The sequence below is a fragment of the Colias eurytheme genome, chromosome 28 (assembly GCF_061535395.1).
Source record: "Colias eurytheme isolate Ceu_HAF_F1 chromosome 28, ilColEury1 Martin Lab GWU primary, whole genome shotgun sequence".
In the NCBI taxonomy this organism is placed as follows: Eukaryota; Metazoa; Arthropoda; class Insecta; order Lepidoptera; family Pieridae; genus Colias; species Colias eurytheme.
The window spans coordinates 3756611-3776249 of record NC_143007.1 but is presented as its reverse complement, the minus strand read 5'-3'; the positions used below and the strand labels follow the sequence as shown (position 1 = coordinate 3776249).

The 19639-nt window shown below is 32.4% G+C and overlaps 1 protein-coding gene across 1 annotated transcript in view; it reads left to right on the top strand.

Annotated features, from left to right (window-relative positions):
- Nucleotides 1–538, top strand: part of enc (R3H domain containing protein encore) — a 67833-nt gene extending 67295 nt beyond the window's left edge. Inside the window, exon 32 of the mRNA XM_090117468.1 lies at nucleotides 352–538. Within this exon, the coding sequence (XP_089973594.1) occupies nucleotides 352–401 (50 nt within the window). The 3' untranslated portion in view covers nucleotides 402–538. The remainder of the gene's footprint in view (nucleotides 1–351) is intronic.
- Nucleotides 539–19639: the final 19101 nt, after the last annotated feature.

Genomic DNA, 19639 nt, shown 5'->3' with positions numbered 1-19639 from the left:
AGAAAAAGTTCGATCACGAAGCGGGATTCGAAACCGCGTCTTTTTACCGTGCCAGAGCAACGCGTTTCATATTTTCTATTTAAAAATATCTGTCTTGAAAAGCGTTTGAATGCAATAAAACTGAATATAAATAAACCTAGTTAAATATTTTATTACAAACACTGAACTGATTTTGATATTATTAAATTTTATATTAAAATAATTAATAATTGATCTTTTTCAGTATTTATTTTTTAAGTAAAAAATTGAAGTAACCGAATTTCGAAAATCATGGTCTAAATTTTACATTGTACAATGTACATATTTGTATGTTTCTCTGTGAATAAAAATAAATATAAATATATTTTCCAGTACTAAACCCGCCCCGACGGCCGCATCCAGATCGAAACGCCCGCCGCTAGACGGCGCAACACACACATATCGACGCGATAGTCGCAGCTTGTAGTCGCGGCGACTGACGCGCGACTTTTTTGTCGCACGACTTTTAGTCGCAAGCGGATTTTTTTTGCACGGGAATTGATTAATAAAAGGTAGAAAATGTGAAATGGCAGGTTTTGAAATATAGGATAAAAAACAGTTTTTAAAAAAATATAATTATTTTTAATAATGATCTGAATGTTGTAGACTCAATAAGTAACTAATTCCCATAAATATATCAATAACAGTTTTTCTTTATAAAATAAAACATTAAAATCAAATATGTATTAATTTTTAATTGAATATTTTTTGTCCAATTGTTGCATAATTACTAAACGGCTGGTCCGTGAGTTTTTAAATTATATATTCTCTATATATACTAATAGACCATTAAAATAGATAAAATTCATATGTAGGAAATTTTAACTATCAATACTTAGATGACACTTGTAACTAATTTCACTTAAATTTTTTCTTTGTCAAATTAAAAAAATAGCAGAGTTATTTGTATAAAAATAAACAAAGACAAAAAAGTTGCGCTACAATCGCTCAGTGTGTAAAAACCTTTATATTTGCGTTCGCTAGAGAGAATTGAGTAAGTGACGTTTTTTATTTGTTATTTCTATTTAGATTGTTTTTTTATTATTTTTTTTGTATAGAAATTTTAATAGTAGGATGGCTGTCACTTATTTAGTTTTTTTTCATGTAAATAAACGTAGATGGTAGGTTTTTAGTATTTTTTCTGTCAAAGAAAAATATTTTTGTTTCGATCGGGGCTGCCTGTGTGTTTATTATTTTTGATTGCGTTGAAATGTGTTTTTAACCGACTTTTAACAAAGGAGGATCTTAAAAAAAATATAATTGTATTTATGGGTGTTTGTAGTCATGAAACAAAATTGACAATAATTTCCCATATTTTTCAATATTTTATTGGTAATAAAATTAATTTGAGTTATATAAAAGAACACCCTATATCTACAGTCGAAAAAAAACATGTTTAGACTCGATTAAAAAAAATGTCTGAACAGTTAATAAATGCATAGAAATAGCGAAACACACGCCGCGTTTGGAGCACCCTCTATGTTAAATATTTTAAGTTAAAAAAAATGTATGTATACAGTATGTTCTATATTATAAAATAATAATAAAAATGCCATAATAAAACTAGATTCTTCAAAAAGAACACGCTGTATAGTTTCACTAGAGGTTTAAACATACACGCACACAAGCCAGCAAAACAGCTAAACCGTATCCGATGGGATGGCATACACACATGGGTTGTTATATTATATGAAAAATAAACGTTACGTTTTAAACGCGGCGTTCAGAACGCTCGGTTATAAAAAATATTCATACGAAGATCTCACGATGGAAGCGACCTAGTCATTTAAAGTTACATATTTATAGTTTAGGATTTGTTTTTTTAATAAATTCTCTGCATAAAAGAGAAAAAAAAACAAAATAACTTTTTTTTTTATTTATTTAACACTAAAAAATACAATTACATATTATAGTCACTTGATATCTGTTTTTTTTTGTCTATGTGTTAATTTATATAATATCAAATATGTATGAATTTACAGAAAAACATTTAAGGCACTTACATTACTTTTATTTTTGTTATAATGTCATATCTGAATGATAGAATAACATAAATTCATAATATATGGAAAAGTATAGAAAGTATCAAAATAATAGACGAAACTTTAAACTATTTTGGACTTAATATCTTATGTTATATTTGTTTGAACATATACAAAAATAAAATATTAAAACTAAACCAAGTACTTAAGTTATAAAAATACTTATATGCAGAGAATTTAAAACACACTGTACACCATAAGTGTCGGTATTATTTTCACTTAACATTTACTTAATAACAAACATTACAAAATACCATTAAATAAAGATTTTTTTTTTTTTCAAAAAATCCAAAAAAATATTTTTTTGTTTTTGTTTGATTTGTTGATATGAAATAGTTCAATTATAATTTTTACCCCATAATAAACAATAAGATTATGATTTTGTGATTTATTAATAAAGAATAAATTTCCAAAGTTTACTAATCTATGATATAATGTTGTTATTTAAGTATGATTCGATTGATTTTAATTTAAATTTGTCTTATTAGGTAACATTTGGGAATTTGGATTAGAGGAAGTATTAAAAAAATGTTTTTTTAAGTTCCATCTTTTCATTAATGTCATTTTTAAAACAAAAATAAAAAAAAATATCCAATTTTTTGTGATAGATTATATTTAAACTAGATATCGCAGTACCTAAGTAGTAGTTATTCTACTAAAAAAAATATTTTCTCTAATCTGAATCTCGTACTATATTAGAAATATTTTTTGTAATTAAAGATAGGAACTGGAATACGTGCCTCTCGCTCTTTACCATACGTCGCACATATTTTAGAGTGAGATAGAGCGATGTCATAGTTTCGTCTTTAATCATAAGAATAACACAGCAATAATTACTACACATAAATTATAACTATTGTTATTAAAAAGTAGAAAAAACAGCTAACTCGATTCAAAATATAGTGTACAGATGTGTCTATATTTATTTTAGTTTTAATTTATATTTAATAAAACTACGTTGTCGGGCATAGACAAATTCAAACTTAATGAGTGAGTTCCTTTTCAAAAACACTGCGTATTTTTTTAGGTAAATAAGAAGAAAGAAATATTTTCTTGTTAAGTTAAAGAATACTGTGTCCTATTTGTATAGATAATAAATATTTTAGCGCCGTAACAAAATAGTTTGCGAAAGTTTCAAGTTGTCTATGGCCGTCAACGTCATCTGTCAAATACCAAAAATGACATTGACAGTTCTCGTCTGACGTTAAGGCAATGTCCCGTAGATTGTATTATTTTTAAGAAAGTTTATTGTGACGTGTAGAGTATATTATTGTTAATATTAAAGATTTTAGCGTAAATATTGTGTGTTTTATTTACTACTTAAGTCCTTTTGTACCTCCTGTCTACCCAAGATAATAATTATTGTTTATGGTATAAAAGGTTACAAGCCTAGAAAATTAACACGAACACAATATGTACTGAAGTACTATTTCTCTAACAACAATTTTCTATAATTGCTGATTAAGTCACAGATAGCCTATATTTTATTCTACACTAAAAAAATTCATACATTTTATGCGTCATTATTTATTATTTTAACTGAAACTGAGCATAATATTTTTGCATAATAAAAGTTAAGATTACCAAAGGCTCTTACTCTAAACCTACATGAGTATTACAGGCACAGAATACATAATAGTAGCTAAACGCTACAGAACGGACACTCTCCGCCTCCCGCCAAAATTAAACACTTACCTCACCCCGCACGATCAGTGCCTAAAGCACACTCCATACAAAATTATCGTTTTGACAGTCACACTGTAGAGACTGCAAATGTGTGTGTTAACGCTTTATGGTTGGCACATTTGTGACTAGCGTAAAAAAAATCGCGTTTTTCTGATGAAATACATCCGTAAACAGCACAATATCTAACCATTTTCTACGAAAAAGGATAATCACAAATCCAAAATAATAAAATTACTTTAAGTCAATTTGATTAATGTTGTCTATCTTCGTTGCGTATCGTCCTTGCAGAAAAATATGGCCCATTTTAATCACGATCGCGCGGGGTGAGGTAGGTTTAATTTTGGCGGGAGGCGGAGAGTGTCCGTTCTGTAGCGTTTAGCTACTATGTGCCTAAAGTCTAAATAATAGTGACAATATAGTCCAAAACAGGAACAATCTGGTCCAAAAAATACGTACCTTATGTTGGTATTAATATATGTCACTTAGTCATAAAAACGTCCAATCTAAAAGTTCTCCTACTCAGCCATAGATGGCGCTGCATTATATTTATTAGAAAATATTATGCTGCCCAAGTTATCGCATGTTATATTTCATTACCACTCTTGAGAAAAAACGCCTAGTTATCGTTTCCCAAGGTCTAGACTAGCCTATAATTCGGAACATTCTATCCAAATCTCATAAATAATAATTAGTTTATTTATTGGTTTAAAATTGAAAATTAAGCACATAGATTTTTTTTTACATAGATACTGTTAATTTAGATTTGGTTGCATTACTTGCAATAAGCAAAGGATTTTTTTTTGACAATACCACAAAGTTACAATCTAAAATATTCTTACTGGGTAAACGAAATATTAGGCCATAATAGTACGAATACTCTCAATAGTGTTTGAACACCCTTTCCTCCTGGGCTGTGTTTGGGCTGTGCTATGGGGCAGATGCATTCCATTCCGCATATATTTGTTTCTAGAGGCAAATAGATGAGTTGGTTCCTAAATGGTTTTCGTATAAACTACTTAATCGATACACTTAATATTATATTACCTAACTAGGTACTCCACGTATATTATATAGATAGGTATATCCCGAAAAGTAAACCACAATTATTACAATAGAAACACATAGCATATATAGAACAAAATAAAAAGTTAAAAAACGGAACAATTTCCGCATAAAATTCGAAATAAAAAGTCGACAATCCGTCCCATGGCGTCAGTTGAAAACAACAGAGTTGATTAGCGAAGCGGTTGTCTCGTTCATTCGTATGAGTTTTATTTTTCATTTCATTCGCACGTAGAAACAAAAATAGGCAAGGCTAAAGTTATAAAATTGTGTTTTAACATGTACATGATTTTACTGTGAATAATCAATAAGAGAATTTCTGAAATAGATAAAATATGTCACTAATAAAAACCTCAAAATGTTTGAATTTCCATTTTCATTTTTTTTATTTTGAATTCAATCCTAACTAACAACGTATAATACGATTCGCTTTATAAATAAAAAAAAATATTAGCCACTAATCATTCCTGTCGATTAACCCATGAAAAAATCCCACGATTTCTCTACTATAGTGGATGCAGCTTTTTAGTGATAAAATATTTTTTAAATTGGTCGAGTTCAAACACTCGTCACTCAATGATGTCCATCTCAAGGGAACTAAAATGAAACATTTGAATTTCGATTTTATGATAAACTTTGATTTAAAGAAAAATATGAATTTGTGGTGAATGTAGACTAAATATTTTTAGACTCTTACAGCGCCCCGGCCGCGGCACTCGCTGGCAATCAGGTTCACTTCATAGCACCTTAATGTTTTAATTTGTACTGTCTCCCCTCGTATAGCACAAGAGGCAGTGGATAGTTATTAAATATGGTTATTAATAATAAAATTAATACCTAGTACTGTTGATGAATATAGTAGATATAATAATTTATTTCATATCTATGTAGGTACACACTCACTTAGGCAATTTTTATTAATATCAGTAAATAATTATTGCTATTTAAATATAAGCCATCCAATCCGTTCGTAACAAATGACGTAGGTACATAGTTCTTAAACAACGCTATAGTGATAAAATACGAGATTTTGATTTACATTCACTATATTAAAAACCTGATAAACTTTAGGTATTGTTATCAAAACAACAGAATTACAATTTAAAGAGTACAATGTTACAAAAATATTTTTTCTAATATTAGCACGTAACAATAGAAGTGTTACCATCGCTCGTACTACACTCGCAAACATTCAGCGTGCTAATTGCAATGATTACTGAAAATTGCCATTTATTGCACCAGCCACTGCCGCCAGCGCCGGAATGCGACGTTCAATTTTATAAAATTGAAATCAAATGTTCGCGCCAAAATTTTGACCATAGACTAAAATATCCAATCTGTCAATTTAAAACTACGATCACAAGTTTAGATCATAACATATGAAAGAATTTTTTTAAACTTCCGTGAGGATATTCTAGAACTTAGGTTCACTCTTATTGAAGTCGATAAGTATGCATTCGATATTCATGTGTTTGTGACACGTTTTTATACCTATAATCTGCAATCTAATGATTGGATTTTTATTGTTTTACATAATATATTTAAGATGACGTAAAAAGATGAATCGATCAATAGGAATGGAATTCAAAGTAAAACAACAATTATTTTAAAGTTTTTATTAATATTTAGAAACAGACAGTAGGTGCATAATTACAGTTTCTATGCTTAAGTATTTAGAAATTAATGTTACACTTAAGTAGTTAGAGCTATTTTCACCTATTTTTATATTCTGCCATTGCGTATGCAAAATTAATCAAGGAAACAAGCTTATTATAAAAATATTTTCAGTATATTATTTTAAAAATAAAGCACAGATCAGTCCGTCCCTGTCGGCCATCCAATTAGCGAACAGATTAAAGATATACCGGGGGAGCCATTACTGAACAAATTACCGCTCCGCTCCGCTCGTGCGCCGTGTGGGGATAGGTCACAAGCGGTAGCGGGTTGTAATTTTATAGACGTACCTACAATAAACAATTAAGAATTATTGAAGTGAAACTTCTTTATCGGGGTTGGAAAAAAATTTAGTGTAACATTTTTTCGTTACGCGTGACATTTTTACGTTACGCGCCATCTTTTTATTATCCCTACCACGCGTGATTCGACGTATTTCTGTAAAGTTGCATATTATAGTAAATTATTTTTTGAAACATAAGGTCATAAAGGAGTTTCACTTCTTACGTGTGTACACTAGTACACGCACACTTTTTTTACTCTATACCGTCTAGCATTAATGTATACTTTTTGTAAATTGTTTCATGTCTGACCGCTTGAAGACCGCCGAAGCTTGGCCGGGGCCTGTACGTGGCACGGCATTGATATGTCGATGGATACAGTTCATTTTTTTCGGCTCTTTCGGTAGCGTGAATTATGCTCAAGACTAACTCACGCTGAAAAATATCAAACGAAGCAAAACCGTCAACGTACTAAGCACTAAACAAGACGTCGAGGAAGTCTGCATTGAATTCCATCCACTAGTTTTTGTGTGAAGTACCTAGAAAAAGAAATACATAATACATGTTAAGCTGTTGCTGGAATTATAAATAAATATATAATACAAAGCATACTGATTTTTCTTTATACCTTTATTTTACCAGTAACCCTATTTTAACAGTTTAGTTTGTTTGAACGCGTTAATCTCAGGAACTACTGGTCCGATTTGAAAAATTCTTTCGGTGTTAGATAGCCCACACGAAGAAGGCTATAGGCTATATATCATCACGCTAAGACCAACAGGAGCGGAGCCACTCGGGTGAAACCGCGGAGCGCAGCTAGTATGTAATTAAGAATGTGAACGAGTATTCATTTAACTATAGGTTTTGAATATGACCAAAATCTTTTAGTTTTTAAATGTACTATGTTTATTAAAAAGAAGAATAAGATTTAATAATCACATTGTAATATAACATATAGACTTAAATGATATCCTATCCAACCAACGAACAACACATTTTCGCAAATTTATAGCTGCTATAGTAGAATTTAGAACTCACTACAAAAAATTACGAATAAAAATCAATCTTAGCTTATCCCATATCCCACACAACAACTCCCGTCAGCGCCAAAGTTAATTGCTTTAATCGCGCCTACTTACCCGTTATATATTGTTGCTTATGTACTCATTATGTACCCCGTCTTGCGGTTTGCTATCTCTTTCTTGTATTTATTCAATTACTAGCGGTCCGCCCCGGCTTCGCCCGTGGTACATATTTACGTTTTCTCTACTTATGAACCATCCTCGTACTTCAAGGAATATAATAAAAAAAGAATTATCGAAATCGGTTCAGCCGTTCTCGAGTTATGCGCTTACCAACACATTTTGCGATTAATTTTTATATATAAGACTAGCGGTCCGCCCCGGCTTCGCCCGTGGTACATGTTTACGTTTTCTCTACATAAAAACCATCCTCGTACTTCAAGGAATATAATAAAAAAAGAATTATCGAAATCGGTTCAGCCGTTCCCGAGTTATGCGCTTACCAACAAATTTTGCGATTCATTTTTATATATAAGACTAGCGGTCCGCCCCGGCTTCGCCCGTGGTACATATTTACGTTTTCTCTACATAAGAACCATCCTCGTACTTCAAGGAATATAATAAAAAAAGAATTATCGAAATCGGTTCAGCCGTTCTCGAGTTATGCGCTTACCAACACATTTTGCGATTCATTTTTTTATATAATATTAATTGTTTTTGTTAATTTCAGAAACAATGCAACTTAATTTTATTACGGATTTATCGTAAGAGCTTTCTCGTCGGAAATCATTCCAAAAGTTTACAAGTAAGCAACCAAGAGAATTTGAATAATCTGTGTAAATAAGTACAAATAACTAGCATTTCGCTCACGGATTCGCCCGCATTCCCTCAGTTTTACAGTTCAAACTTTTCCCCTACAAAGTAAAAATCCCCTAAAATAGGGGATCCTATTTTAACGACATCACGACTAATTGTGACGACAAAAAGTAGGTACCTTTTAAACAATATGAATAGAGTGATCATTTGAGTACAGATTGTATACGTAGTATATTATTATTAGTCTGTGGTACAGGTGATGAGCTTTTTGATAAGTTTTGTATGGTATATTTAAGGATGGAAATATTTGTGATCTATAATTATTAATAACTAGCTTTCAGCCCGCGGCTTCGCCCGCGTTTTCAAAGAAAACCCCGCATAGTTCCCGTTCCTGTGGAATTTCCGGGATAAAACCTATCCTATGTGTTAATCCAAGTTACCCTCTATATGTAGCTAAATTTCATTGTATTCGGTTCAGTAGATTTTTTGGTGAGAGTACACCTACACATACACATACATCCTCACAAACTTTCGCATTTAGTATATTATCAGTAGGATTAATAACAGTCGTCATAGATATACTCGGTTTTTTTGAAGGTTAGGTACCTACCTACCTACGTACCTACGTAGAGAGATTGCACAACACGCAATGATACTTTAAAGTTTTCCCGACCTTGTTTGGTACAAACAAACAAAAAAGCTTTTCATGTCGTAAATTTAGCATCAATAGTAGTTAAATATTTGGAAGTTCAAAGAATCGTTTATTTTTGGATGTGATTGTGAGAAAATTGTGCCAACCGACTTAAGTAGGTATAGAAACGGCATGACATGGCAATGGCACACGTATAACTTATATATTATTATGTACACAATTGAAGACTTTGTTTGAACGCGCTAATCTCAGGAACTACTGATCCGATTTGAAAAATTCTTTCGGTGTCAGAAAGCCCATTTACCGAGGAAGGCTATATAGGCTATATGTATATCACGCTAAGACGAAGCCATGCGGGTAAAACCGCGGGGCACAGCTAATAATTTACATAAAGTTAGTGTGCAGATGTTAATACTTCTTTAAAATAATGCGTAAAAAACATAAAATCATTTGACATACACATGTACATATAATATACAGGGTGGACCAAAAGTCCGTTTACATTTCAAACGATGATTTAGAAGAAACTATTTAAGTAAGATGAAATCTGTTTATTTATTTAAAAAATACATAAATAGGGATTTTATTTTTTTTAAATCACATCGTCCATATGTAATCCTTCACTATTTTACACTGCTGCAATCTGGAGCGAAAATTTTCAATGATGGCCTCACAAGTGTTTCGTGAAATGTTAATTCTCATTTCCATTCGAATATTGACTTTTAATTCATCAAGAGACACCGGATTACTGTTGAAAACTTTACTTTTAAGGTATCCCCATAGAAAGAAATCCATTGGGGTAGGTCCGGACTACGAGGCGGCCAGTTAATATCACATCTTTTAGAGATCACCTTTTGTCCAAAAATTTCACGAACAGCGAGTCATTTAAAGTGTGGCATGTGGCCCCGTCTTGCTGAAACCACGTTCGTTGATTAAAACCATCGAATTCCTGTAGCGCTGGTGTAAAAAAGTCCTGTAGCATGGCAATATACCGCTCTGTATTCTCTGTAACAGCATTTTCACGAAAAGACGCTCTTAGACGCTCTACGTTTTCGGGGTCTCTTGATGTTCTAGGTCGGCCGGATCGTGGTTGATTCATTCTTGAACCTGTCTCCTCGAACTTTTGTACCCATTTCCTAATCAATTGAACTGACGGAGCTTCATTTTTACGCCGTATGTTGTAATGAACGCAAAATTTTCGTTGCGCTAGCGTGAAAGAATCGCTGTTGCGGATGTGCTCGCGCACACAGAATGCTCGTTGCTTGTCGCTGAACGACTCCATGGTACTGAATTCCCATAGACCGCTCTAGCACTACGTACCCCTCCCGCCCCAACCCGTTGTCGCTGCTTGTTGCAGCTACCGATTTAAATTTAAACGGACTTTGTGTCCCTTCGTCCAGCATACTCACCACAACTTACCATGGAATCCTGATATTTCATGAATGTCAAAAAACTGTTCTGAAATAGTGCTAAATAGTGCCCAAAGGAAAAAAATAGTGCTCTTGTACTTGCGAAGTTATAGCCATAGTTCGATGAGTATGCTGGACGAAGGTTTCGCCCAGCATACTCACCTCCGTCCGGAGAATCTGTATACGCTTCAAACATAATTCATACTTCAAAAAATAGTTCCCAAATAGTGCCAAACGGTGCCCAAAAAGAAAAAACAGTGCTCGAATAACTTCGGAGTTACAGGCTTCGTTCAGTGAGTATGCTGGGCGTAGGTTCTACGCCCAGCATACTCACCTCAGTGCGCAAATATCGAACGAGCTATAGGAACAATTTACGTCTTAAAAAATTGTGCTTGAAATAGTGCCCAATATCAGTCCAATTTTTGCTTGACTTTTGACCTAGAAAACCATTAAATTTGATTGTAAACTTCTACATACATTACATTGAGTACAGTCGAATACAATATTATTAACTTTCTTTCTAACAATTTTTGTCTTGTGTAAATTATTTGTTTTGTTAAATTGTCTATGTAAGGGAGTATTTACTTTAGAATCGCAATATTATTAATTACACATTATTTTAATAATACTTTATAATAATATGATTAAAACCTTGGCGCGTCGCATGGGACCCCGGTAGCTAGGAACAATGATTTTATATATTTGTCTAGATCACGGCGCTTGAAGGATTAAGATATCAAATGAAATAAATCATGCATGAAAAATAAAGTTGCTGTTATTAATGCTTACATTACAACTGACAAAATTATTCAAAATAATCATTTTCCGGATCAAGGACGGTACCACAACGTTTACGGAATTGACCTGTATTCCTCATGTGATAAAGTTCAATATAGTGTGGCAGTAATGGATGCACGTACGGTCAATAGGTATGGGGCTTACGACGCGCGGCGCCCGCGACGCTAAACATTTTTTTATATGTATATTATATACAATATTAAAACTACAATTTTTTCTATTTACATTGATTATATTATGAATGTTAACAAAAGCTGTGAACTAGTTAACTAGAATTCTGATTACTTTGGCCCTTTAAATAGTAATAAATAACGTAAGTAATTAAAAATGTTTTTTATTGCTAAACCTTTCATTGATGAAACTATTGGAAAGAGTTTTAAAAATTTGTATAACTATGTCACAGTACTAGTTTTGACTGGTTATAAGTTTTGCCTGCAACATATATACAAAAAGAAACTGTATAATTTCCTTTTTACAATTTTTCAAGATATTAATTTTATTGGCTGCAAATGACTGTTTTTATTCAGACAAACACACAATGCAATGAAGTAATAGACTTCATTTACGCTTAAAGTTTCATTCATTTATTATTATTTATAAAATATATAATAATGCATTTAATCGAAAGTTTTTGACATGTGAGAAAATACCATAATTATTTCCAATGACATGAAGTCTACAATTAGAAAGTTTAATATTTTTGTCCAAAAACATGTGTCGACGACTGTACCCCATTTTACGTTAGTATGTAGAAGTTTACATTAAAATTTAATGGTTTTCTAAGTCAAAAGTCAAGCAAAAATTGGACTGATATTGGGCACTATTTCAAGTACAATTTTTTGAGACGTAAATTATACCTATAGCTCGTTCGATATTCGCGCACTGAGGTGAGTATGCTGGGCGTAGAACCTACGCCCAGCATACTCACTGAACGAAGCCTATAACTCCGAAGTTATTCGAGCACTGTTTTTTCTTTTTGGGCACCGTTTGGCACTATTTGGGAACTATTTTTTGAAGTATGAATTATGTTTGAAGCGTATACAGATTCTCCGGACGGAGGTGAGTATGCTGGGCGAAACCTTCGTCCAGCATACGCATCGAACTATGGCTATAACTTCGCAAGTACAAGAGCACTATTTTTTTCCTTTGGGCACTATTTAGCACTATTTCAGAACAGTTTTTTGACATTCATGAAATATCAGGATTCCATGGTGAGTTGTGGTGAGTATGCTGGACGAAGGGACACCGGACTTTTGGTCCACCCTGTACAATCTACATATTACCTACTCTTTTGTTTATGGTCACGGTCGACAACACAGGTCGACAACTATCTACCTACTGTTTTATCCGTAATATTATTTGAATAACCATTGAAACGCTATCTAGCAGTGGGCAAGCAATTAATAATAAACCCTCGGACACACGGTATCAGTTTATCAGCGGCTGATAATTGACAGTAAGTGACGCTGAGTGAAAACAAACAGTGACCAGTGGAATGGGATTATTGGAGATTTTTAATGGTAGTGGGATACATCATAAATTCATAATGTAGATATTTATTTAATATTTGATATGTTTTCAAATTCCTGCTAAATTCGTAAAATACAGATAAACCTATGAGCAAATCACTTCCTGGCGGAAGGATTTGGTCAAAAATAAGTTTGAAATGAATTTATGAGCATTATCATTTTTGTAAAGTTCTTCATAGGGTTCTAAAGTCTTCTCTCTCTCTCTCTCTCTTCAGTTCTAAACTTCAGTAGTTTTTTTTTTGTCTATTATTGCGTTAATTTTAAATACATTAACAAAACTCTATCTAAATGTCATTCCAGATACATATAATAATTATTGTATCATCCTCTTTTTCATCTCCTTTATTCTATAGGTATACTTACTCTCAACTCAGACGACTGCTGCCAATTTAGAAAATAAAAATTAATAAGCGAACCATAGACTTATGCAAATGTTACTTTTATCCATTCTCTATGACAAATGTCAACTTAAACATCTATTGTCTATTCCACCATACGATATCTATGGGTTCGGCGGACCCCTAAACGCGAGTGGAGTCAATAAATCATTTATCTAACTTATACGGTAGCACTTAATGTCCATTACTGATAATTGTTTGCATGATATGCCCGGCTTTTTACACGCTTTTATTAGCTTCATGTAAGCTTGTGTGTAACGGACTCTTTTGGATTTTGACCCACTTTAAACGGACAGATTTATAGTAGAGCCATTTTAATAGGCAACATTTGACAGTTCAACAAAATTCAAAAACGTAACCTAGTAACGACGACATAGAATAACATGATATTTCGTTTTGTTAGATCTGCACATTTGCTTAACTTTTTTCAATTACGATTACATATTTATAATAATAATGACCGATACAAGTAATTTTAAGATTTCATTTTACTGATAAACCATTCTAAACATAATAAACAATTTCTCAATTGAAGAACTGACGTCGCTACAATTTTGTGTCAATAAACCTTTTTTCTTTTTAAATAACAGAGATGTTACTCTAAAAATTGAATTTGACATCTAGAATCGAATACATTGATTACTTGTGAATAAAAATCATCATATAAATTAATAAATTCGATTGACAAATGTTTCAAATCCGTATCGATTAATTCACTTTAATCGATGTTTTTAAGCAGGTTACCTCTCTTCGAAGATAAAATTGATAGACGTCAAATGTTGCCTATTAAATTGGCTCGACAATAATTCAAACTTTGTACACTTATCAAGGATCGGTGATACACAATAATCTTATGAGCTTATCTTATTTTAAAGCGGGTTTTTAGTATGCTTCATACATTCAGGCTAGGTTTCACCATGTTATTTGCAATAACAAACATGTTATAGTAACGGTTAGGGAAAATATGAGTTGCGGCCAATTGACAATTTTATAGAGGACGGCATAATTCTAAAACTATAACCACTCGTGTTTCATCAGTTAATGCTATTGTTAACGTTAAATAACCGTCAGAAGCGTCAAGAGATGTCATTAATTGACATGATACTTTGATAACTTAATTATGCTAAAAAATACGCTGGTGCAACCTATTTCGCTGTCACTTTAAAAGTCCCCGTTAGGTTGTATAGTTAAATTTGACATTAACCTTACCTTAATTAGAACTAAAATATGATGCAACTGGCCTTAGTATTCTAATACAAAGTAATCATATATTTTTTCCTGTATCGAGTAGGTAAATAGATTTAGATGAAATAGAAATAGTATAGTTGTTGCTACGCGACGTAATTTTCTAATGTTTTGAAGTGAAACTTCTTTATCGGGGTTGGAAAAAAAAATTGTGTAACATTTTTTCGTTACGCGTGACATTTTTCCGTTACACGCCATCTTTTTCTTATCCCTACCACGCGTGATACGACGTATTTCTGTAAAGTTGCATATAGTAAATTATTTTCGAAAAATAAGGTCATAAAGAAGTTTCACTTCTTACGTGTGTACACTAGTACACGCACACATTATTTATAATTTATTTTTAGTACTTATTTTATTATTATACTTTTCTCATGCTTACTTTTGGGTCAATACAACGATAAGATTTTGTCCTGCGAAAGCAGAGGACATATTTTATGAGCTTCTACAGTAAGGGACTCGAATTAAAGATTATTCGATATTAATTCTCTCACACATTTTAATCTCTTAAATGTTCAGATCTTATTATTATATTATGTTATCGTACATTTACGTAGTCTCTCTTGTTTTCTTTGTGTACGGAAAAATATTCATATCTTAAACAACACCTTATTTCTATTTTTACATTAACGTTTTAGGAATCTATCGATGTTATGACAAATGATAGACAAATGAATAATGAGATAGAGACTAAGATAAGATTAAATACTCCATAGATACTGCTTATCGAATCGATGGTAAATGTAAAAAAATATGTAATGACCATAGAAATCTAAATAACAAGACACATAGAAGTGCTATAATGTCATTCGTATGAAAACCGCTGTCGCCAAAATCAACACATTTAAACCGATAGCTAAACAGTACACACAAGTAAACTATGCCTTTTATTGGACAGCTTGATTTTAGTGAAAACTAACTTAAATATTAAATTAAGCTTTTTAATATGTATCCTAACGCACAAATTTACGGTTTATTTTAGAACTAGCTGTGCCCGCGACTTCGTCCGCGTGGAATAGTGACTGCATAGTAGTAACTACTTAACACACAATTATTGAGTAAACACGTCTTGAAACACGTACTATCATATACAACTAAATTATAAGTACTTACTTACACATTATTATAAAGTTAAGAAATAAAATAAATAATAACACAAAAGAACTGTTAGTAAAATTTATTACTAAACTGAGCTATAAAACTTAGGTACAGAAGAGTTCATAATTTCCAGGATGTGGTTATTCTCCCGCTCCCATATTCCTTCTACTTTCACAGACTTTCAACTTTTCCCTTTCACCCCTAGTAAATGGCAGAACCGATTTTGATCTAAACCATGTCTAATCATACCTATATATTATGTACATGTCATATCCTTTCGTTTGGTACTCCATTTGGATTATTTATCCCCAATATCACCCCTAAGGTGCCCTATATGTAATAAACAGATTAACCAATTTTGATAAAACATGACTAATTGTAATTCACACGTCATTTGATATGCCGCTTGATTATATTATTTGACCACATTCGATTATTCATTCCCACTTTTACCGCTATAAATCAATAAATGGATGAACCGATTTTGATTAAATATGCCTCATCATACTTCTCACGTCAGGTCATGCCCTTTCATTTGATATGCCACTTGGGTATATTATTTGACAACTTTTATTCCCACTTTTATATCTATATCCAATAAATGGATGAACCAATTTTGATAAAATATGTCTATTGTACTTAACACGTCATGTCTTTCATTAGATAAGTCACTTGAGTATACATATTTGATAAAATTTATTTATTTATTCCCACTTTTACCCCTATATCAAATAAATGGATGAACCGATTTTTATAACATTGGACTACTTAATTGTTTCTGACAGGTCGTCTTTTTTCATTTGATATATCACTTGGGTATAACAGACAGCATTCGTTTTTCTCATTCCCACTTTTGCCCTACATATAATTATTGGATGAACCGATTTTGATTAAATATGCCTCATTATACTTCTCACGTCAGGTCATGCCCTTTCATTTGATATGCCACTTGGGTATATTCGACAACTTTTATTCCCACTTTTATACCTACATATTATATCCAATAGTTAAATGGATGAACCAATTTTGATAAAATATTATGTCTTATTTTACTTTACACGTCATGTCTTTCATTAGATACGTCACTTGAGTATATTTGATAAAATTTATTTATTTATTCCCACTTTAACCCCTATATCAAATAAATTGATGAACCAATTTTGATATAATTTGACTTGTTGTTTCTGACAGGTCGTCTTTTTTCATTTGATATATCACTTGGGTATAACAGACAACATTCGTTTTTTTCATTCCCACTTTTACCCCTCTATATAATAAATGGATGAACCGATTTTGATTAAATACCTATGCCTCATTATACTTCTCAGTTCTCACGTCAGGTCATGCCCTTTCATTTGATATGCCACTTAGTTATATTTGACAACTTTTATTGCCACTTTTATCCAATAAATGGATGAACCAATTTTGATAAAATATGTCTTATTGTACTTTACACGTCATGTCTTTCATTAGATACGTCACTTGAGTATATTTGATAAAATTCATTTATTTATTCCCGCTTTTACCCCTATATCAAATAAATGGATGAACCGATTTTGATAAAATTTGACTAATTGTTTCTGACATGTCGTCTATTTTCATTTGATATATCACTTGGGTATAACCTACATTAACAACTTACATTAACAACTAACATGCGTTTTTTTCATCCCTATATAATATAATAAACAACTAATGTAAGAAAAAAACGCATCGCAAACGTTAGCGAGCTACGGTGGCACAGACAGACACGCAATACACACATAGCGGTCATAACACCCCTCTTTTTGCGTCGGGGGTTAAAAATATAATACCTACGACATAATTTCAAAGACCTTTTATATAGAAAATTTACCTGGAAGTAACCATAATGCTATTTGTGCAGGTTTTAGACTCATGAGCAAAAATCTAAATAAAGGTCCTTTGACCCCCCCTACTACCCCCTCAGCATAACCACCCCCCCCCACGCTTGGGGACTTTCGATATGATCATCTGGACATGTCAAGGAATAAACTTTCGATATGATCATCTGGACATGTCAAGGAATAACTTTAGCGTATAATTTACGTAATAAAGTAATTCATGTATAGAATGCCTTAGCAAATGTTCGCTGTGATTACTTAAATGGTCATAACTTTTTTATTTATGAACCGATTGACATGAAATAAACACTAAATGTTAAATGAAGCTTACCACAATATATTAGTGAAAACCGCATCTAAATCGGATAAGCCGTTTCTGAGATTAGCGTGTTCAAACATACAGACAAACAGACAAACAGACAAACAGACAAACAGACAAAAATTTTTTTAACAACAGTTTTGGGTTTGGGATCGATTTAGTAATAACCCCTGCTAATTTTTTTTACATATTTTCATTGTACAGACACCACTTTTCTAGAATTTTATTATATGTATTGATAACATCCCTAAGTATATGAGACGTTTTGTTTCTTTTTGCTCCAATAAGGTTGAAATTTGTGTTAAACGTGATAATAAGAATGCTCGACTGTGTCATTCATTGTTATTTCGATTACTATTAGTCCATTGAATGAGTCCCTTCAAGGGGGGTCTAGAGTGCGTGAGTTAGTAACGTAAGATGTTTCTTCGGAAACATGTCAAGAGTCCCTAGGTCATAAACATACTAAAACCCCGGGACACTAGGAGGAGCCCCGGAGTGGGGGGAGGGGGGAAATGGGTCCATTTTTTCATTTTTCGCTTAAATCTCAAAAACGGTACATGTTAGAGAAAAACTTTCAAGGAAAAGTTGAAAGGCCATAAAATTATCTACAAGTTGTACCTAAATCATTTTTTCCTATATCCTACCGTTTCTGAGTTATACGCAGTAAAAAATGATTTTGGCTCAAACAATTTCCCCATACTACACATCTATCGATCAAAAAATATTTATTTCTTCCAAAAAGCTCAAATGTACAACTTGTGACCGGTACTGATAGATTGCTTTTAATTAGGTCTATAATTGGTAAAATAAACACATTTCTCCATGGAAGCCTTTAGAAGGAATCGATTGTCAAAATATTATATTAGAGCAGTTTGAGTTACTGAACTTGATCTTTTTATTTTTTTGTTCCAAAAAACTCAAAAGTGCAGCTTGTGACCGTTACAGATAGATTGCTCATAATTAGGTCTATCATTGATAAAAATACCAGATTCCACGACGGAGGCGTTTACGGGGAATTGAATTTTGATTAGGGTAGTTACTGAACTTGATCTTTTTATTTTTTTCTTCCAAAAAACTCAAAAGTGCAACTTGTGACCGTTACAGATAGATTGCTCATAATTAGGTCTATCATTGATAAAAATACTAGATTCCACGACGGAGGCGTTTACGGGGAATTGAATTTTGATTAGGGTAGTTACTGAACTTGATCTTTTTATTTTTTTCTTCCAAAAAACTCAAAAGTGCAACTTGTGACCGTTACAGATAGATTGCTCATAATTAGGTCTATCATTGATAAAAATACCAGATTCCACGACGGAGGCGTTTACGGGGAATTGAATTTTGATTAGGGTAGTTACTGAACTTGATCTTTTTATTTTTTTCTTCCAAAAAACTCAAAAGTGCAACTTCTGACCGTTACAGATAGATTGCTCATAATTAGGTTTATCATTGATAAAAATACTAGATTCCACCACGGAGGCGTTTACGGGGAATTGAATTTTGTTAGGGTAGTTACGATACTTGAACTTTTTAATTTTTTTTCTTCAAAAAAACTCAAAAGTGCAACTTGTGACCTACACCGATAGATTGCTCATAATTAGGTCTATCATTGATAAAAAAACCAGATTCCACCATGGAGGCGTTTAGGAGGTATTGAATTTTATTAGGGTAGTTACGATACTTGAACTTTTTAACTAACTACCCTAATAAAATTCAATACCTCCTAAA